The sequence below is a fragment of the Arvicanthis niloticus genome, chromosome 1 (assembly GCF_011762505.2).
Source record: "Arvicanthis niloticus isolate mArvNil1 chromosome 1, mArvNil1.pat.X, whole genome shotgun sequence".
Taxonomy (NCBI): Eukaryota; Metazoa; Chordata; class Mammalia; order Rodentia; family Muridae; genus Arvicanthis; species Arvicanthis niloticus.
The window spans coordinates 119702008-119724042 of record NC_047658.1 but is presented as its reverse complement, the minus strand read 5'-3'; the positions used below and the strand labels follow the sequence as shown (position 1 = coordinate 119724042).

Below are 22035 nucleotides of genomic sequence, written 5' to 3'. Positions count from 1 at the left end.
AATATAATTAATCATGTAAATGGACTTAAAAAACAATTACACAATCATATCAAGAGATGTGAAAAGGCCATTTGAGAAAGTCCAATAGATCTTCATGATAAAATTCCTACAGAATGTAGGGCTAGCAAGAACACATCTCAATATAATAAAAGCTATATTTTAGAAACTCATAAACATCATTGTAAGTGAAAAAAAGCTTGAAGCAATCCCACTGAAGTAAAAAAGAGACAGGAATTCTATTATTCATATTCCTTTTCAGTATTGTGTTCTGAATACTAATTGGAACAATTAGGCAAGTGAAGAAAATTGAAATGAATGAAAATAGGGACAGAAGACAACAAATTGTGGCCATTCTCAAATGACATGATACAATACAATAGAGATCCCAAAAATTGTACTAGAAAACTTCTCAAAATGAAAAACAAATTAAGGAACATAGCAAGATATGGAATCAACTTACACAAATCAGTAGCTTTTCTACACAGCAAACATACACAGAAGGAGATCACTGATATACTCCCATTCACAATGTCCTCAAAGAAAACAAAATATGTAGTAATAAACCTAACCAAAGAAGAGAAGGAGCTCTGTGAGGAAAACTTCACAGTTCTGCAGAAAGATACTAGAAAATGTAAAGACAGCCCTTACTTGTGGATTGATAGAATCAACTTTGTGAAAATGAACATTTAACTAAATGCTATTTACAGATTCAAAGAACTCCCAGTCAAAATTGCCATATCATTCTTCACAGAAATAGAAAACTATCCTAAAACCTATATGGAACTACAAAAGACCCCAGATAGACAAACTCATCCTGAACAAAAATCGAAATGCTGGAAAGATTACCATTTCATATCTTAAGATATATTACAGAGCCATGACAATAAAAACTGAATGGTACTGGAACAAAACCAGATGTGTAGACCAATGGAATAAAAGCAAAGACTCAAATATGAACACACACAACTTCAGCCAATTAATACTTGACAAAGATGGAAAAAAAAAAAAAAAAACATAAACTGGAGAAAAGAAGGTATCCTTGTAGGACCATGAAGGACAGCCTGGTTTCTGTTCCAGTACCAGTTGGAAATCGCCAGAGTCCCTGCAGGGTTCCCTGCAAGGCAAAGCTGGCATTTTGCTATGCTCCCAGACTCCAAGTTCCTGACACGAGGCTGCAGACCTCCATAGATTTGGGTCCTTTCATCAAGTAGGGCAGTGCTCCCAGCCCCTCCACAGGTAGACAGAGTGACTATAGGCCATAGAGCCTCAAGATAGATCTCCATATTAATGAGGTACCTAAAGGCCAGAGGGGCGTAGCCAAGTAAACATTCCTTTCCAGACCCTCCTCCTTGCAAAGCATATTTAACCTCAGGCCTGCCCTGAGGAATGGGGGTATAATTTCCCATCTACTTTTCACCATGACAATAAACATCTTAAGACCATGGACTGTTTCTCTTCTTGGGGATCCCATGAGGAGCAGTGGAGAAGGCCTTAGCCTATAGAGCCACTGTCTAATCTCCTGTAGAAGACTTCTCTGCATTCCCAGCCACAGAGACTAACTTAACCCAAGCCAGGCAAGCTAGCACTAGCGAGCAAGCCAAGAACTGTCATCCCTGCCCAACACAGCCAGGGCTTCTCCCCCTCTCCCCTTTGGCTGCTAGCTAATCCATCCCTTACGCCCCCACTTCATTCTCGGCCCTTTTGCGGGGGGTGGGGGGGGAGGGTCCAGCGGTGCCTGTGGGCCCAAGAGCCTGAGAACCAGATGAGCTAGTCTTAGGGAGACCTCAGACTGCACTCCCGCACCACCAAGTGGGGGTCCTATGGCTTCACATAGCCTGATGCCCGCCCAGTGCCAGTGTGGAAAGAGCACTGTCAATTTCCCGTGCTTCTGTCTCCACGAGTGGCCCTAACCCTCAAACAGACGTGGAAGACCCACACAACAACCCAACAACTGGACGGAGACCCACAAATCAATCCAACATATCCTCAATAAATGGTGCTGGAAAAACTGAAAGTCTACATGCAGAAGAATGAAAACAAGGCTCTATTACTTTGCACAGACACTAATTGCAAATGGATCAGAGACCTAAACTTGAAACCTAAAACACTGGAAGTGCTACAAAAAAAAAAAAAAAAAAAAAAAAAAAAAAAAAAAAAAAAGTCAGTAACCTAGATGACAGAGGTGTAGGAAAGGACCTTCTGAATAGGTCTCCATATTTCCAAGATTTAAGACCAACAACTGAAAAATAGAGTTTCATAAAACTAGAAAGCTTCTGCATAGCTAAGGAAATAGTCAACCAGGTAAATAGGAAGCCCATAGAATGGGCAAGAACGTTGTCAACTATACATCTGACAAAAAATTCACATACAGAATATATAAAGAACACAGAAACAAACAAACAAACAAAAACAAATGATCTATTAAACAAATGAACCTGAGACCTAATATGAGTCTATGAGACTAATAGAATTCTCAAAAGAACAAAGAATGTCTAAGAATGTCTAAGAAATATCTCAAAAAATGTCCATTGTTCTCAGCAATTAGGGAAATGCAAATCAAAGCAACCTTAAGATTTCATCTTACATTGTTCAGGGTTGTTTTGGCTCTCCTGGGTTTCTTCTCTCTCTCTCTCTCTCTCTCTCTCTCTCTCTCTCTCTCTCTCTCTCTCTCTCTCTCTCTCATAAAGGACAACATTTAATTGGGGATGGTGTATAGATTCAGAGGTTCAGTCTATTAACATCAAGGAGGAAAGAATGGCAGTGTCCAAGCAGACATGGTGCTGGAAGAGATGAGAGTTCTACATCTTGATCAGAAGGCAGCCAGAAGACTCTTCTGCCCTGGGTGGAGCTTAAGCATAGGATCTCAAAGTCCACTCCCACAGTGACATACTTTCTCATCAACTCCAAAAAGGCCATACCTCCTAATACTGCCACTTGCCACGGGCCAAGTATATTTAAACCACCACACTTTTCAAGATCACTGTAAAGGCTTTACCACATTGGTTACATTCATAGGTTTACTTTTTAATATGTGTTCTTTTATGTAGTTGGAGGTGACTTGATTGTGAATAGGCTTTACCACATTGACTACTTTTTAAAGGTTTCTCTCTAGTATGAATTCTTTCATGTTTTTGAAGTTGAACATGAGAGACAAAGAATTTACTACAGTGCTTACATTCATAATATTTCACTCCAATATGTGTTGCTTTATGTATTGGAGACTAGCGTTACATACTAAGGCTCTACCACATTCATTACATTTGTAAGGTATCTCTCCAGTATGAATTCTTTTGTGTATTTTAAGATCATTCTGACCTACAAAGGCTTTACCACATTGATCACATTCATAGGGTTTGTCTCCAGTATGTGTTATCTATGCACTTGAAGATGACCCTGTTGTGAAAAGGCTTTACCACATTGATTACATTCATAAGGTTTCTCTCCAGTATGTTTTCTTTTGTGTACTTGGAGATAATTATGATATGCAAAGGCTTCACTACATTGATTACATTCATAAGGTTTCTCTCCATTATATAATATAATATATAACGTATAATTATATACGTTCTATAATGTATATAGAGAGTACTGTGTTGAGAAAAGGCTTTATCACGTTGATCGCATTTGTAGGGCTTCTCTCCAATATGTATTATTTTATGCATTCGAAGATTACACTGAAGTGCAAAGGTTTTACCACATTGATTACATTCATAGGATTTCTCTCTAGTGTGAATTCTTTTATGACTCTGAAGTTCATAATGGTATGTAAAGGCTTGTCACATTTCTTACATTCATAGAGTTTCTCTCTGGTATGTGTGCTTTTATGAATTTGGAGATTACTGTGTCATGAATAGGCTTTATCACATTGATTGCATTTGTAAGGTTTCTCTCCAGTATGTGTTCTTTTATGCATTTGAAGATGACACTTTTGTGCAAAGGCTTTATCACATTGATTACATTTGTAGGTTTTTCTCCATTATGAATTCTTTCATGACTTTGATGTTGACCATGAGAGGCAAAGGATTTACTACATTGCTTACATTCATAGGGTTTTTCTCCAGTATGTATTCTTTTATGTATTTGGAAATAACTTTGATATGCAAAGGCTTTGCCACATTGATTACATTTATAGGGCTTCTCTCCAGTATGTGTTCTTTTATGCACTTGAAGATAACTGTGATAAGCAAGGGCTTTACCACATTGATCACATTTGCAAGGTTTTTCTCCAGTATGCGTTATTTTATGCATTTTGAGATGACTGTGTCATGTAAAGGCTTTACCACATTAATTACATATGTAGGGCTTCTTTACAGTATGTATAATTTTATGCATTCCAAGATTATGATGATATGCAAAAGCTTTACCACATTGGTTGCATTTGTAGAGTTTCTCTCCAGTATGTATTATTTCATGCATTTGGAGACTGTGATATACAAAGCCTTTACCATACTGAATGACTTCATAGGGTTTCTCTCCAGTATGAATTATCCCATGCCTTTGAGGATAACTGTGACATGCAAAGGCTTTACCACACTGAGTATATTCAGAGGGTTTCTCTCCTGTATGACTTCTTTCATGCTTGCAAAGATAATTGGAACATGTGAAATATTTACCACATTAACTACACCAATGAATCTTTTTATCTGTAGAAATTAATTTTATAATTTGGTCTAATTGTAAAGAGAAATCACATTTTAAGTTTTTATCACTTTGTTTGCAGTCATGTTTCCCCCTTCATTATGGGTTGTTTTGCATCTTTGAGGATACTTATAATGGTAAGAGTGTTATTACTTGACTAACACATGTAGCATCCTTTTTCTCTAAGAGATTTTTCATATATTTGAAGATAAATGGAAGAGGTCAGAGCTTTACCACACTGAGTACATTTATAGATTTTCCTATGTTGTGAAATACATTACACTTGCATTCTACAATGGCAAAGTGAACCAGGACAAACAGAAAAGAGTTTCCACATTCCCAGCACTCATCGGGATTTTCTGCAGTGAGTTTATGGATATATTCTCAATGAAGTTGGAAAGCCAACTAATTATAAATTTGTATCACACTGAGAAAACCTGCTCAACTGGGAAGACATATATTTTAATTCTGCTGGGAGAGAGAGGTACATTGTTTCTTTCAATATCCCTATGTTCACATAGCTTGTATCCACTGTGACACAGGTTATATCTCTCATGTCTTCTAGAACTTTGACAATGTTCTTCAATATTATGGTCTTCCCAGTTGTAGCCTATAGCATTGAGGTTCCTGTAGGTCTCCAACATCACATCTTTGTAGAGATTCTTCTGTGAAGGATCCAGCAAAACCCATTCTTCTCAAGTGAAGTTCACATGCACATCATTATAGGTCAGTGCATCCATGTTGCAACTTCAGAGCTTCCTGAGCACGCTCCACATCATCCAGCGGTAGGACAGAGAGCACAGCACACAGGACCATTCAAGCCTGCTCAGCTACTAAGCAAAACCTGCATCGTGGCTGGGTTTCTTGTTTTTCCATATGAAGTTGAGAATTTCTCTTTCAGATCTATAAAAAAATGTTTTGGAATTTTAATGGGGATTGCATTAAAATCGTAGATTGCTTTTGGTTGGTAGCCATTTTCACTATGGTAACTCCACCTATCCACGAGCATGGGAGGTATTTCCATCTTCTGATGTCTTCTTCAATTTCTTTTTTTGGGGACTTGAAATTCTTGTCATACAGCTCTTTCACTTGCATGCTTAGAGTTACACCAACATATTTTATATTATTTGTGGCTGTTGTAAAGAATGTTGTTTCCTTAATTTCCTTCTTGGCCTGTTTATCATTTGTAAAAAGTATGGCTATTGATTTCTTTGAGTTAATTTTGTATGCAGCCACTTTTCTGAACGTGTTTATCAGCTGTAAGAAGTCTGTCAGAATTTTAGGGGTTGCTTATGTTTACTATCATATGACCCACAAATAGCAATTTGAGTTCTTCCTTTCCAATTTGTATCTCCTTTATCATCTTTAGTTTTCTTATTGCTCTGGCTAGAACTTCAAATACTATATTGGATAGATAGGGAAAGAATAGTCAGGCGGCCTTGTCTTGTTCCTGATTTTAGTGGAATTGCTTTAAGCTTCTCTCCATTTAGTTTGATGTTGACTATTGACTTGCTGTGTATTGCTTTGACTATGTTTACATATGTGGCTTGTATCTCTGATCTCTCTAATACTCTTGACAGGAAAGGGTGATGGATTTTGTCAAAGGAATCCTGAACAATAAAACTTCAGGAGGATTCACCATTTTTGCCCACAAGCTGTACTAATAAAAACTGTATTGGTATAGAAACAGACATGTTGATCAATGGAATCAAATCAAAGACCCAGACATAAATCCACAAACCTATGTACAATTGATTTTTATAAAGAAACCAAAACCATACAATACACTCAAGAACACATCTTCAAAAACTTGTTGATTTGATCTTTTTTAATCTTCCCTCCAGCTAATTTGAATCTGATATTCCTGCCAAGTAGCCCATTTCCTTGTCCTTGGCCCATGTCAAATTCTTGCCAAGCAGCCCCAAAGGCTCTCTGCCTCTTCCCCCTTTTTATTTCATTAACAAGACTGAGCCTGTCTTAGGTCATTCTGTCAAGAATGCCTTCCTTACCCATCATGGAATATGCATTATCAAAAGCAATGCATTTATGTCTTAGGTTGGTAAGGCTCTGTGCAGAATCTTACCCATCCTTGACTTGCCAGCCTGTTAATTTAATAACTCTGTCTGGGGGTTCATTTTCAGGTTCAAGCCATACACACAAAACTTTCAATTCAAAATTTATCCTGTCTACAAGTCATGCAGGCATGGAGGAGAGAGCAGAGATTGAGGGAATGGCCTACTGATAACCAGCCCTATTTGAGACCCACCTCATTGGCAAGGACCAATCCCTAACTCTATTAATGATGATCTGTTATGCTTGCAGACAGAATCATGTTGTCCTCTGAGAAGTTTCACCCAGAAGCTCATATAGACAGCCAGAGCCAAATAGTGGATGGAGCTTGGGTATTTTTATGGAAGAATAGGAATAAGGATTATAGGTCTTGAAAGGGATAGGAAGTCTACAGGAAGAACAACACAGTAAAGTAACCTAGACCTTTAGGGCTTTCTGAGTCTGAGCCACCAACCAAAGAACACCACTGGCTGGAGCTAGGCCTTCTATCTCATAGTTAGCAAATGTTCAGCTTAACCTTCATGTGGGTCCTGAACATCTGAGTTGGGGGGGGGCGGGGTGACTATGCCAAAAATTGTTGTCTATACTTGAAATATGTTCTACAAGCTGGGCTGCCTTGTCTGGCCTCAGAGCAAGAAGAAGCACCTAGCCTCTCAGAGACTTGAAGTGCCGTGTGGGTTTGGGGTGGGGATAACCAGGGTCCACCACATGTCCAAAGGAGAAAGGGAGGGCAGAAGAATTGTGGGATGGAGTGTCCTGGAGAGTAGGGTCACTGGGTGGGATGTAAAGTGAATAGGTAAAACATAATAATTATAAAATTAAATTTAAAAGTAAAAAAATTGAGTGTCCTATTCTCATCTCTTTTTAACATCCATTTGCAAATGATTGGTATAGTTTTCTTTAAATATTGAAATGAGTTGACTGGTGACACACTTGCTGGAGAGGCTTGTGACTACTGCTTCCATTTCTTCACTTCAACCATTCATATTTTAAATTCTTTTATGGTAATTACTCTTGGGTGACTTTTCACAATTTATACCTTTCTACTATTTTTTCTCATTTCTTTTAATTGTGTAAACTGTTTGTTTCACTATGCAACTTTAAATCCTAGTAGTTACTGTAGAGTTGGTAATGATGTCTCCTTGTTTCACAAGAGGTTTGAAATTTTTGATGCCAACAGTGATGTCTGAGCTAGAATAAGGATGTAGTGATGAAAACATCAACCAAGAGTTCTAGATGGTAGGCCTTCCTTCCTTGAAGGAGGAGGAGTTACATGATTGACAGTAGGTATGGGTTAGGTACATGTCTCAAGAAAAGACTCTCCTCTTACACAATTGCCTTTATACAGAAGAAGGAGAAGAAAAAGAAGGAGGAGGAGGAGGAGGAAGAAGAAAAAGAGGAGGAGGAAGAAGAGGAGGAAGAGGAGAATATATATTTCATTCTGGGCTCAAATAGACCTTAATGGCTTATAGAATATGTTCCTAAATATATTGTCATTTCCCACATTCCATATTTTACCATTAATTTCATTTTAAATATATTTTATGTTTTATGGGTATTTTACATTGATATATGTCTGTGTGTGCCCTACATGTGTGTCTACTGCCTACCAAGGTCAGAAAAGGATGTCAGATCACCTGCAACTGGAGTTACAGATGCTTGTGAGATACCATGTGGATGCTGGTAATAAAACTCATGTCCTCACATGACCAATCAGTGCTCTTAACTGCTGAGACATCTCTATAGTATCCTCTAAGAAGTGAAGAAATGTTTCTTATTTGCTCTGATAATCCTAGAAATAAATAAGTTATCTGGTACCTCCAAAATACATTGCTAAACTTTGAATGTTCATTCATATTTAGTTTAATTTCAGACACACACACACGCACAGTGACAGAAATATATTCCTAGTTGTCTTTCCCATGCTTTTTTTGGTTGGTAGAGAACAAGAGAATATCAAACAAATGTGTCTATGAATCAGGGGACTTGGTCTGTGCATAAAAGCAAAACAACAACAAAAATCCTTACACAAAGAACACACAATCAGAAAAGACTTTATTTTCAACCAAGAACATGAATACTCCTTGAGACTTTATTACAGGTCACATGTTTCTATGCACTAGTGAGTAAAACTGATATGATGAACATGACCCATGCCATCACAGGGATTCTGAATACAAAGACTGTTAATGGTTAACTGTTGTTAATTGCATGGGACAAGAAAATGTCCCTTTACTCTACCACAATGCCCTGAAACATTCCTGTTGTTTTCTGAGAAATATCTGGGACTCTGGCCACTAGTTGTAGGTCTGACCTCTGGATGAAGCCAAAGTCATGAAAATCAATAGGGTGTCACAAACACACCCATTCAATTCATACTGGTATTCACTGTATAAAGTCTACATTTTAAGTAGCAAGCATTGCTACCTTGTGATGGTTGGATTTTCTGCATTATCATGAAGACATAATGTCTGCTGTATAGTTCCCCACTTGTTTTGGGGTGTTTTGTTTTATTTTGTTTTGTTTTTCTTAACAAACCAATCGTTCCTCATATGCAGGGTTACAAAGCGCCTTTGATTCCACGTTGGATTCATTATTTGAGCTATGAGGCAGGAAAATCACATTCTAGAATAAAGAAAATATATGGTTTCAGATTACAAATAAATATATGCATATATTTATACATACATTTGTGTGTGCATATAGGAAGGTAGATAGATACATAGACACATGTATATACATGATAGAATTTCATTCAGTGTTCTAGATGTTCCATGATGAGAATAGCACACCTTCTGTGATGTACATATTTGATGTATATCATTTCCTCTAATTAAGGATCTGGTCAGAGCAAAGCTTTTTGGTTCAGTTACTGAAGCCATACACCTTGATCTGGCTGAGAATGATTGCATGCAGTTAACAAACATTATTTCCTTAGTATCTTTAATGCAAGAAAAAAAAATAAGATCAGAAGGAAGGGAAACAGATCCTAGACACTGACTGAATACATTCCAGTGTGCAACTGGTCTTTATCAAGTCATGACTGGTAAAGAGAGTAGTCAGTATAAGAAAAAGTATTCCTAGTTAGTGGGGAGGCAACTAGGCTCCAGCATCCTGAATACAGGCAACTCCATCACAGTGCCAGAAGAGACATCTAACTTCAGAGAGCCTCAGTTCCTTTATTTTCAACAGGGAAGGGAAGAACCAGGTGGTTTGTCTGTTTCCATGTCTAGATGATCCTCATAAGCTACACAATTACCTTCTACATGATCATCTACTGTCCCACCTCCCTTTCCAAATCACCTGATAATCATGTCACTGTGACTGAAGTCATTCTATCTGCCACCATGACAGCATAGATCAACGTGTCCCAGAAGAACACCAGGGAAGATTCAGGAGGCTTCTTGAATACTCACCCAAGGGAAGTTCCAGCACCCTCTTTTGACCACAGCATGGCAGACAGCAAAGCCAGACCAAGCTCCAACACACTGCTGATCAGCATCACAGAAAGAACTCCCTAAATTCAGGAGAAGAGAGGTCGGTGTGACTGAGTCAGCTGAAGCCCTCACACCTGGGTGGGAGATGACTGTAGAGATGAAACCATCTCCAACATCAGAGAAGGGAAAGGATCTTTCCAAACCTACAAACAGGCTAAAGTTGACACCTTGTCCCTTCATTCCTTGGAGGAAGTTCGTGAAGAAGACAAACTAAATCAACAGAGCTATTTTCTGCACTTCTCATCCGTTTGGGGTATGGATCCTGACTACACTGTTCACTCAATGAGGGAGCAGAGAGGAGTAGTGACCCCAGGTTAGAGTCAACAGTTCCTGCTCTTGTCTCTCCTCTGCTCAGCGTGAGGCTGGGCATGTCTCTGTTTCTCTAGCTTCTGTGTTCTGTCTGCTCACTTATCACCCATGGTAGTACTTTCTTGTGAGGGTTAGTGAGGTTCTGACAATACAAGTTATTTGCAAAAGTCAGCACTGATAGAACCTACTTCCTTGGGATGTATTTTTGTTTGACTTGTTTTGTTTTGGAGTGTGTGTGAGTGTTTCTCCCTGTCCCTGTCCCCCTCCTCCCTCTCTCTGTCTCTCTGTCTCTGTCTGTCTCTCTGTCTCTCTTCTCTCTCTCTCTCTCTCTCTGTCTCTCTCTGTCTCTCTCTCTCTCTCTCTCTCTCTCTCTCTCTCTCTCTCTCTCTCTCTCTGTGTGTGTGTGTGTGTGTAATGGTAAAAAGGCAGAAAAGTAATCCAGTTTCTACAGCCTTTGACATCACAAATCAACTCAAAGAATGGTCTAAGTAAAGAAAACACAGCCCATGATCTCTGTCCTGAGGTGTCCTTCATCAAGATGACTTGATAGGAAGGATGATGAATGTGACATTATAAACCCTTCATTTATCTGCACACATACAAGCAGTGTGAAACTATCCCATGATGCTATCTTACTTTGTGATCCATGCAAATTTCTCCCCAATACTTCAGTCTTCTAAAGTCAGGCTTAGTTATTCCAGATGTTAGTTTGCTCACATTATTATGCATCTAATTTACACATTCTTTCTTCTTGTGGTTTTCTTAACTAAGGAAGAAACACTGGGCCCATATCCATAAGGAATCAGAAAGCCTCAGGTTGACCAGAACTAACTATCTGTCTATCTTGGATTTGTGTTTCTTTTCTTTCATTTTTTTTTTTTATTTTACTTTTATTCTCACAAGAAAATGAATACTATGCAGAATCTTCATTGTTATCTTACCTAACATTCTCTCCACATAATAGGAGCCAAATGTATGTTCTTGAATGTTTTAATTGAAGGCATGTTACTCTTGTTAGTCAAATTGCATTAGTTTCTTCCAAAACGATGGAGGTTCCTCATATCACTGCCAGTACTCTTCTCCATTTTGCTGTATTTCTTTTCTCCTCATTTAGTAATCTCATCTCTTTGAAGGTGATGAAGCAACAGTGAGCTCACCTCCGTACAGGCCCAGTGCTGGCTACTGTGAGCACCTGAGGGAGCAGATATCTGACACCCCTGTCCCACTCTTGTCCTTCCCACAATCCATTTCCGAGTGCTTAACTGAATTTTGCTCAGCTCACTGCACTCCCCCCCACTCCACACATGCCAGGTTTCCTTGTTGGTATGTCCAGATCACCTGAGTCTTTTGGGTATGTGTCTTATGCTAAAAACATCTCTTTCTAATCTGTACATGCAGCCCTCTGGAAAAGGTGTTAATGCTTTTAAACCAGAATTGTTTTAGAGTTAAAAAGGATTTGGGGTTAAAAGCTTTAACATTGTTTACCTTTCCTTTACTCAGCCTTGACTGTTCCCTAAGACCTCAAACCAGGTAGAGTGGAAGATTTTCAAAAGATAGAAAAAAATCCATTATTTCCCCATGACTAAAAATATTCAGTGCAACCTTTAGAAAAACTTACAGCCAGAGCAGATTTGGTGATGGTGCACTCATTCCAGATTGAGTTGTAGTAAGAGGAATAGTAATAATGGTCACTTCTTCTAAGATCTTCCTTCTGCTTGCACTCCTCTGAGGCAGGATGCAAACCAGCCAGGCTGACAGAGATGATAATGATGCCCATGAAAGCAAATGAAACACTCAGGATGTTCAGAGTCAGGCTGCCATCTACCTGGAAGAAGCAGCAGGTTTCACTTATACCTCTCTTCCAAAACAATGCAGTAATTTTCTTTATTTGGCTTCATTAGCAGCTGAAAGATTAATAATTTATTTCTTTATTCTTCCTAATGCATAATTGCTACCAGTAGAAAGTTCAGAGTCCCTGGTTTTCCATGCTTATTTTTTTTTTCTATGCTCCATTTTCCAGATGATATTTGCTAGGTCACTTTACCCAACTACCACCATATTTATTGGGCTCTAAGAATACTTAGAATCACACAAACTCAAATCTACATGACAATTGGATGGATAAACAGGATTTCAACAGTGAAAAAGAAAATATTTCCCTGGCAAATTCTTTACCTATGACTTTTTAATGGAATCCTATAAAGTAAAACTTGAAAAGTCTCAAGACAGTGTGAAAAGAGGAGGAGGTGCAGACACCAGCCCTGTTCCCTATTCATCAGCATTCTCAGTGCTATAGTTTGGATTAGACAAATTTGCTGTAGAAGGATATGTAAGAACCTTCAGCAAATGCCTCTTGAGCAAAGGTTTGTCTGCAGGGAAGAGCCTATGAAGGGAATAGATCAGAACATAGGACCTTCATCTTACTCTCTTTGTTCCCCTTTGGTGCCATATGACACACATCTTTGCTTTCTTAGCATGAGGCACTCATTGCCTCTCTACAAGCTCAGAACAAGTAGATTCAGCAGAACTATACACTGCTAAACCTCTGAAATATGAGCCCAAATGGACCATCCCTCTTTGTGAGCTGAGCTATCTCAAGAGTTGAATTTGGATGCACCTAATACTGTCAAATATATTCAGAATGAGACATCCTTTTCATACCCCACCTGTGGATGCATCAACCACACAGAAAAGGCAGGTGAGGCCCTTTATTCCTTACATTCTACCTCTCTCAAAAGCTTGTATACCCAAAGATGGGTGTGGGGGCTTTGTTCCCAGTGTCTGGTAGGTTTTGGATTTTGGAATGCCTAATGATTAACTATAACTAGGGCTGTAAACAGAAATCTAGGCATGTGACTAAGAATGTTGTCATTTGTGGAAACAGTCTAAGGCAGAAAGAAACAGAATGGGACTATATGTAGGTAAAGAGAGGCCACATTGGCAGAGGGCCTTGGAGTCTCAGTGATCTGCATTACGCCGTTCCAATGCTCACTTTGGATCTCTTCTCTATAAAACTTATGATGTCAGTGAAATAAAGAAACTTTTCTTGATAGTGGCTTCATTTCTTTTTCAATGTATTGAAAATGAAAATTGAGCTAAGATCAGTCTGAAAGCTACAGTCACATATAGGTATTTCTTGGGCATACCCAACTGTATGGTACTTGAGTGTGATTTAATTTCAGGTCACTTATATTTTAGACAGATTGTATAAATCACTCAGAACTTGGTGCTTTTGGGTGCTTCTTTTCACAAATAGTGACTAAAATCAAACTCTTGGACACCTTAACCAATATTTGCAATCAGGATACTGATAGTGTGTATGCTCTTGGAATATACTACGTTCATCCTAACTGGCATTCTTCTTTAGTCTCCATACACTGTATGAAAAGAACATTCTTCAGCATGGGTGAAGCATCTTTTGTGAGCCTTAATCTACTTACAGGCTACCTCTATTCTCAGTTGATTTTAGTCACACAATTTTACCACAGCAGCAGATAAGTAATTAACATTCAGATCTTCCTAACTAAATCCCTAAGCTATTGCATCACGTGACACTCTCTCATGACTTCCTGAATCAACCTCTTGAGGAACATGCGATGACTGAATCTTTATAGACTAGGTGAATCTTTATATTGTTCAAAAGCTTCTTCCTATAGTCCAGCTTTCTTCTGCTCAGGACTAGTTTTTCAATGGAAGAAGGTAATGTAGGAAAAGCTGGAATTATTAGCTAAAACAAATGACTACTGACACTTTCAAAATTCCAACATTCTGCTTTTCAGTTAGAATTGTATATTCAATTCCAGCAAAACCATTTTTTATGAGGATGTAGATTAAAGACTTTTCTCTTTTATATATATATATTTTATTTACATTTCAGATGCCACCCCCTTTCCCCATTCTTCCCCCCCCCCAGAAAATCCCTATCCCATGCCCCCTTTTCCTTTTTGCTTTTATACATTTTTTAAAAATGTTAATCAAAGGCTTTATAAGTTTGGTAATGTTCAATCAGAAGTGTAACCCAATACCCAACCTAGATATATAAACTATCTTTGACTGGTGGAGACCTGTGAATATCTGCCTCCATGCCCCCCCTTTCTCTCTCTTTCTCTCTCTCATCACCTAGCTTCTCCTCTCCTTCTTCTCCTCTTCTCCTTACTCCTTCTCTTCCTCTCACCTTAGCTCCTCCTACATATCACCCTTCCTGTTAAAATAAAACTTTTCTCTTAAAATACAATTAGAGCATAATTATACCAATTTGTACCAGTGAGGTACAAGATAGTCCTAATACCCAGTCCATCATTTTGTTGACTAATCAGAACCTCTGTCATCTCTCCTAACTAAAGCACTTTGTTTTGAACCTGGCTTTTTTTCTTGGCTTTGGAATGAATGTCAGCTGAAAACCATCCACTCAGATCTTCTCTCTCAAAGTAAATAGCCAGGATTGGCTATGAGACTATAGGTCTTCAACCCCATCAGAAATCCAGAATTACTGAGTTAACTGAAATTATGGAAAGCACTAAGCATAGCTTCTAAAACTTAGCCAATTTATAGAGACCTCTGAACACCTGGAAAGCCCCTATACTACCGAACGTTGGAGCATCTAAAGACTTTTCTCACGTGAACATTTTTCTCTAGAAATTCTTATGGATTTTAAGTGGTGAGATTACATCATATACAAATATAACTCATGAAAAATAAGGACATTAGCTTCAGTACTGAAAAGTAAAATTTGAAAGCTTTTGTGTTGTTAGACTTTTCATTGCCATGACAAAGTGTCTCCCATAAACAATTCAAGATAAAAATATGTTTGGCTCAGTTTCAGAGGCTCAGCTGACTATTGTGGGACTAGGTTGGCAGAGTAGAACAGCTCACAACCTGGTGGTCAGGAAGCCTAGTGAGAAGATATCAGTGCTAACAACAGTTCAATTTCTCCCTTTTACTTCATTTTGGTCTTTATCTTAGAGAATGTTGTCATCACATTTTGGAACTAAAACATCCCCAGAAGTGTGCTTTATTATGTTTTTAAGTGCTTCTCTATCCAGTCAAGTTGATGATCAGGAATCACCATCATAGCCTGCTGCCTACACAATGGTATTGTAAGAAAGCAGGATTATATACAAGGGATTCATTGGCACTGGTCTCAGACATCAGGAACACTATGATTTTGGTTACTCCATATAGGGATATCGAGAACCCAGAATCAGTTCAGAAATTAAAGAAGTAATCACTGTTGAGCTTAGCTTGTAACATTCAACATTGAAAAACCTGACCCTGAACATCCTCTCTGGGTTTCATGCTCAACAGTTCTGTACTCACTTGTACTCACCAAAGGTTTTGTTGACTTTCTCTCCGTAATGATGGACAAAATGCCAGAGACAATAAACTGCTCAGATAAGAAGAAAACATTGTTAGGTCACTTTCTATGTACAAGGTGACTGTGGTTTACTTTATGGTGTTTATGACAAACTCTCATGGACCAAATGAACAAGGACATACACACTTGTGCTCACTAGGGTGTCTCTTTGTCCATGTTTCAGAGAACACAGGAAAAGTAGATAAGAGCAGAAATCTATCCCATTAAAAATTATAAAATCTATAAGAGATAGCAAAAGGATATTTCGTTAATTGCAAAGGAAAAGGTGGATTTAGATGATTTTAGAGTCTGAGGCATTGATCTACAAGGAGAGAAAATGAAAAAGGAGATGGGCAGGGCTTGTCCCTCCTTTCATCAATAAAGTTATGTCACTATGATTTGCACATAAAAACCATGCAAACTTCCTTCAGGAACTCTCACTTGAACATGTTGAAGTAATTTTTAATGTCCAATTTTCAGCATGCTGGTATTTTAGTGAGGAATTTGGAACTACATCCTCTAAGACAGGCGCCTGTACATTGCATTTCTTGTCATGCTCCTGGCTGGCATTACATAATTATCTTGGCATCAAGATAATGCTGGTGTCCAAAATGAGTTTAGAAAAGTACCTTGTTCTGATTTTGGTAATAGTTTGGAAGTGATCTGCACTCTTTGTTTGTTTGTTTGTTTTAAAATTTTGTTTTGTTGCAGGATATATGGGAAGATATTAGCAAATACAGAACAAAAGAAACAGGACTTTCAGTAACTAGTTCTAAAAATCAAGATAAGTAAGAACACAAGGAAGCATAAGTTTGCATTTCCAGAAGCCTTTAGTTGTGATTTTTTTTAATCATAATTTTATCATGAAGGGTTTTTTTCCTATTATCCAATAAATTAAATAAAACCAAGTAACAAATAGTCTTTTGGTTTTTCTTAAAGTAGAAACTTTGTGATTTCTATTCTCCAAAGTTAAACAGCCTGCCCATATAAATAAATGCTGGGTCTTCATCTCTGCAATACTAGGTATTAAACTCAGGGTCTGGGAGGTCTATGCATGTGTTTTGCTGATGAGCTACAACCATAGTTACAAAGATAGAGTATTAACAAAGGTAAAAGAACTGAGTGTCTCTTCTAATGCAAGACATGCTCAGTGTAAAAAGCACCCAGTGGTGAGGAGAGAAAAATAAAGTAACAGCACTGACCTAGACATCACCACATCAGCCCCATGATCAGGGTTATGTCAACAGTGAAATGCTCTAAATAATATGCATCCTTCATGGTACCTACAGTATGGCAAGTCACTGCTGTCATAGTCACCTACACAGTCACCACTCCCTGCTCAATTAAAGATTAACAGGATATTAGACAATCTCAAACTGAGAAATATTTACAAATATCTAAGCCGGCATAACTCAGAAATTGTCAAAGTCACCAAGGACAAGGGAAGTCTGAGAAGGTCCAAATAAGGATGACTACTGAAGATTCTGGACACAGAAGTGGTGGAATGCACTGTCTTTGAATGAAAACTGGGACAAAAAACAATCATGGAAAACTGATGAAAGCAGACAATGTATTGGTCTGAGAAGAGAAAATCAGAAATCATTGATACAACAGAAAGGAAGGTTGAGCTGTGATGAATCAAAGGAAGACATGTAGGAAGGGAAAATAAAACTGTTACAGAGCTGTAGTAAGCACATTGGAAGCCCCAGTGAGAGGAATCCTCACTTGTGAGTGAGACTCATCCATATCAGACTAGAGAAGTTATGTTCTGACAAAAGGACCTTCATTACCTTTTGACCCCAGACTGGAGCAGTTTCAGAGGAATATCGAGTCTATTGCCCTGAATGCCTCCAACAAAACCAGATCAAAAGAATGAAAATGCTCCTTCCTGCAGTGTGATCCACTAGATGACCTTGCATGATACAGAAAGCTCTAGATCATTTGGATCCCACTTCCTAGACTTTTTCCTAAACACAAGAGGACACTAAAGTCATCATTGCTCAAGAGGTGACATGAAAGGGTGAAATTCCTAAGAAATATTTATTTGGATTAGATAGAAAAATCTTTAGGATGACATAACTGCTGCCCTTCTACACTAAGACCTTCTCCAATGAGAGGAGAACAAAGTCTACTACTGACCTTTTCACAGCTAGGTGACACCTCCCTTCTCTGTCCTCCCCATCTTATTCCCCACAGAAGTCTACTTACAAACAAAGCTCCTATAAATGGGTAGCCAGATTTTAAGAGGACTGAAAACACTGAGGTAAAATGTGGGACAGAGGGAACAGATGCCAATATGATTCCCAGACCCAGCACTGTCACTGCACACATGATCTGGATTGCCTGTTGAAAGAAGGGAGATGGCGATTAAACCAGCAATGACAAGAAGGACCTCTCCACTTTTCCCTGGTGCCCATGCATTGACATCTATAACATCCCAGGGAGCACAGAGACACTGAACAAGCTCTGCAGTCAGAGAGGAAAGTTCATTTTAGCAGGTATGTGGTTCTTCCAAGCCTAGGTCACCTTTAGGCATTTCTGTCCTTGAACCCATTGCATGCTCATGACCCTTCTTGGCATCTCCTGGCTGGGCTGAGCTTGAGTGCATGGGTAACAAGTCTCCTGTTCCCTCTTGTGGGAAAAACATGCATCTGAACTCCCTCCTGCTCTGAGCACTAGAATGTGGAAAGCTCTTCCCATATCATCCAGAGCCCACAGAATACCACATAGGGCCAGCTTCTCTGTCAAGCTCCACAGCACCTTCAGTCCAGTTGTTCATTCTGGGGATCCCTTGCCTCCATATTAAATGTAAAATTATGCCTTTCTGACACCCTCCTCTGTCACCTCCCAGACTCACAGCTCTTATAATGTTGATTAAGCAATTTTATAGACTGTTGGTTACATGTACTTCAAAGGAATCCAGTGGATTGTATGTATGCCCAAGGCAAGGCCATCAGTTCCATTTAATTCTGAGACTAGGTAACACAGTGACCCATGCATATAGTATTATTACAGACAACATTGAAAAACAACTGCATTCTTCGTTACAGAAAAATTTTTTTCTTCTCCCTTTACCCCAAATTGTTGTACTAGTGAGTCTGGGATGAGCACCAAGTAGCAAACCAATGGTCTTTTCTATCATCTCTTTTCACTAAGGAGGAGAAGGGTATTCTACACTCAGAGAGCACCTAGAATGCAACTACAAATATTTTCATAAATAAAATACTTAGTAAGTACTCTTCAAAAATGAAAAAATATTAAACAACAAAATCAATGACCCATGGAATAAGGTCATTGGAGTACAGTCCAGTTCATCGGCATACAGGAAAATATTTGCCAGTTTTAGAAGGCTTTAGTGATGTAAGCAGCTTGCCAAGGGGCTGCCACCAGTCTACCGGCCATTCAGTGATCACTCTGTCAGAACTGAAGGCTTCTAACCCCCAAAGCTATCTCTATTACTAATATATAGAGCCTCACCCTCTGCCCTCCTCCCACCCCAGGGTGTTCTGAGTGGGATTTACCGCCAACACTTTGATCTCTGCCGTTAGATGTTTCTTCAGGCTGTCTTTCTTCTGTTGGGTAGGCTGAGGTTTGTCTGTTTGTGGAAAGCTGATTCCATTTGGTGAAGTCACTGTGACAGTCTCATTGGTCACTACTTGTGGAATCATGATGGAGCTCCCACGGCTGGAAGAGAAAATGGACTCAGCTCTTATGATGTAGTGTGCCCATTGTACATTGTACTGGTTTGATTTTGTTCAGTTTGGTTTCATGCCTGTTTGGTTCATTGATTTATGCTTTATTCTCTTTTTTATTATTTTTGCTTATTTGTGAGAAAGAGAGAGACAGAGAGAGAGGATTTGAGTTGGATGGTTGGAGAGGAGCTAGGAGGAGATGGGCAAGGGAAACCATGATTAGAATGAATTTTCAGTAATTCATTAAGTGCTTTGAATATAAAATAACAAAAATGAAAACAATGCTTCCTGGTTCTGCCCCTACCTATCAGACTATATACCTTTGTGCTTCCTTGACTTGTCCTTTGGCAGAAGAAACTGGTGGTATAGGGAAATGTAAAACCACCACATCTCAGATTCAGGAGTTCTTTCCCCATAACATTAAACACATTTCAATGAATTTAGATAATAAAGACCTCATTGGAAGGGAAAGCCTGAATCCCTACAGGTTTCTGTGACCATGCCCAAACATTCACACAAAATTTGTCAGATGTAGCTCTGGCTCTTTCCCAATTTCACCTAGAACAAGTGAATTGTCTGTATTCAATGACTTTCACTGTCCAGTTACTTTGCTAGCCATGAGGTATTAGAAGTCAACCTTCAGTGCTTTCCAATCCATGCTATGTACCACTCAAAACATGTAAACACTTTTGTTTGTTTTATGTGCCTTATGGTGCCAATTTTAGGATTACCACTTCACATTTTATCATATTTTAGTAGACATAACCTTCTAGTGTTTTTATTCTTCAAACTAATCCTTTATTTTAATTAAAAACATCACAACCAGTAACAAATTCAGAATCAGAAGTTTGATGTACACGAGGAAGTCATTCATGCTTTGTACAGCAACATCAAATCAATGTTAAATAAATAGCCAAAGTTCTCATTATTGCTCAGTTGTCTACACACAGCTGGGTGCAGGACCCCAGCTGTCTCTACATCTGGTTTTTCTCATTACTTTCTTTCTCACCTACCTGGGGCAGCCTGTGTTTGAGTCGCTTCAGTGTGGAGAAGTAGCTCAATGCAGTGGTATGAAAAGTCATGGAATCCTAAGCTGTGTGTGATTCAAGTATTGCCATGATCCTGACAATCATGTCACTGTTAGTTGGAAGGACCATGTTCCCTGGGGAATGGGTTTCTGAGCTCGGCTTGGCTCCCTTATGTTCTCTGTGCTATCCTCATCCCTTAGGTTGCCCAAGAATGGCCTGAGAGCTCTGCTCCTTATGTCAGTGATCACCAAGATCATGTGGCTAAAATATCCAAGACTGAGGTAAGCCAGATGCCCCATCCTTTTGCCTATTTAGTTCTAAAGAGCCCCAGTGCCTCCATTGCTTTCATGAGCATCAGCAAGTTCTTGTAACTCAGTCCCAGAAACAGAGTGCTACACAGATGGAAGCTTCTTCAGGGTTGCCTACCTGAGCCTGTGTGCCTTGTCACCCAGTCACTTCCAGCTGAGCTCTCAGGAACCTTAAGAGCCTTAACTCTGGGTTCTCTCAGTCTGATCTTTGCTTCTTACTTGCGAACTTGTAACTGTTCTGAGCCCTTCCTTCTTCTTTGCTCACTTTACAGGAAGTGGTGCTTACAGTCTGTGAACTATGACTATGCCTGAACTTCCTATTTCGGAAACCCCCAGAAACTTCAGAAAAATCACTAGCAGAACCAGTTTTGAGAGAGTAAGGTGTGGGGTAGTGAATTCCAACACCCACCAGCTCCATGTAATGCCCAAGTTTGCTTTCTTGAACTTTAGTTATTTGTAAGTTAAACAGAAAACAGCAACAAGCTAGGAAACTCCGTAAGATGAGAGAAAGTTTTTCTGAATGACCTGTCTTCCTTCTAAGTAGCAATTAATAAACTGTCCTGATTACTAATGATATTACAAGTTGTAATATTGATGAATAAAACATTTCAAAATTATAATAAAATATAATAATAGTAACCATGACCTTGGGCTTTGATATATTACTTTATTATAGGCTAATACATTACTGAACACACAGTAATATATAATCAATTATAACAATTGACAGTTTTACAGTATTTTTAGTACTTTTTTATTCATATTTTTTTTCAGTAATTCCTCAGCTTCTGAAAAAAACTACCTGCACACAGTATTTCAGCACTCATTGGTTAATTGCTACTACTTTTAGAGCCTTCCTCACCTCTTCTAACTTTCTTCTAGACCATTGGACTTCTCTGACAGTGGATGTGTCCAGGGAATTAATGGACATTTCTAGAAAAGTAATAGATCAGCATAAGAACAACCCGAAAAGTTTCAACACACCAGGAATGACTTCAACTATTCTGTACTCCAGATACAGTCATGAAGACAGTCATGAAGTCATGAAGCTCTCAGGCTATTGAGTGGGCTGACTTTGACATAATTAATTTCACAGGGGAACCAGAGCCAGCTGCAGCAACTGGACATCCACACTCTGAA

General features: G+C 38.8%; 1 protein-coding gene and 1 pseudogene across 1 annotated transcript; both read right to left on the bottom strand.

The window, feature by feature from the left end:
- Positions 1-3254: 3254 nt before the first annotated feature.
- LOC117723109 (uncharacterized) lies at positions 3255-5378 on the bottom strand (annotated as a pseudogene).
- Positions 5379-8746: 3368 nt separating this feature from the next.
- On the bottom strand, positions 8747-21156 carry LOC117717927 (membrane-spanning 4-domains subfamily A member 6C-like). Its single transcript, XM_034515437.2, has 7 exons — positions 21014-21156; positions 19389-19551; positions 18076-18210; positions 15841-15897; positions 12133-12339; positions 10125-10225; positions 8747-9333 (listed from the first exon to the last, which is right to left on the bottom strand). Exons 2-7 carry the CDS (start codon positions 19533-19535, stop codon positions 9327-9329), a joined length of 654 nt encoding a protein of 217 aa, XP_034371328.1. The 5' UTR covers positions 19536-19551; positions 21014-21156; the 3' UTR covers positions 8747-9326.
- Positions 21157-22035: the final 879 nt, after the last annotated feature.

Coding starts and splice junctions, on each gene's coding strand:
- LOC117717927 (XM_034515437.2), bottom strand. CDS start 19,535: ATGATTCCACAAGTAGTGACCAATGAGACTGTCACAGTGACTTCACCA. Junction 18,211..19,388: donor CAGAGATCAAAGTGTTGGCG/GTAAATCCCACT, acceptor TTCTTTCAACAG/GCAATCCAGATCATGTGTGC. Junction 15,898..18,075: donor CATTTATAGGAGCTTTGTTT/GTAAGTAGACTT, acceptor TTATCTGAGCAG/TTTATTGTCTCTGGCATTTT.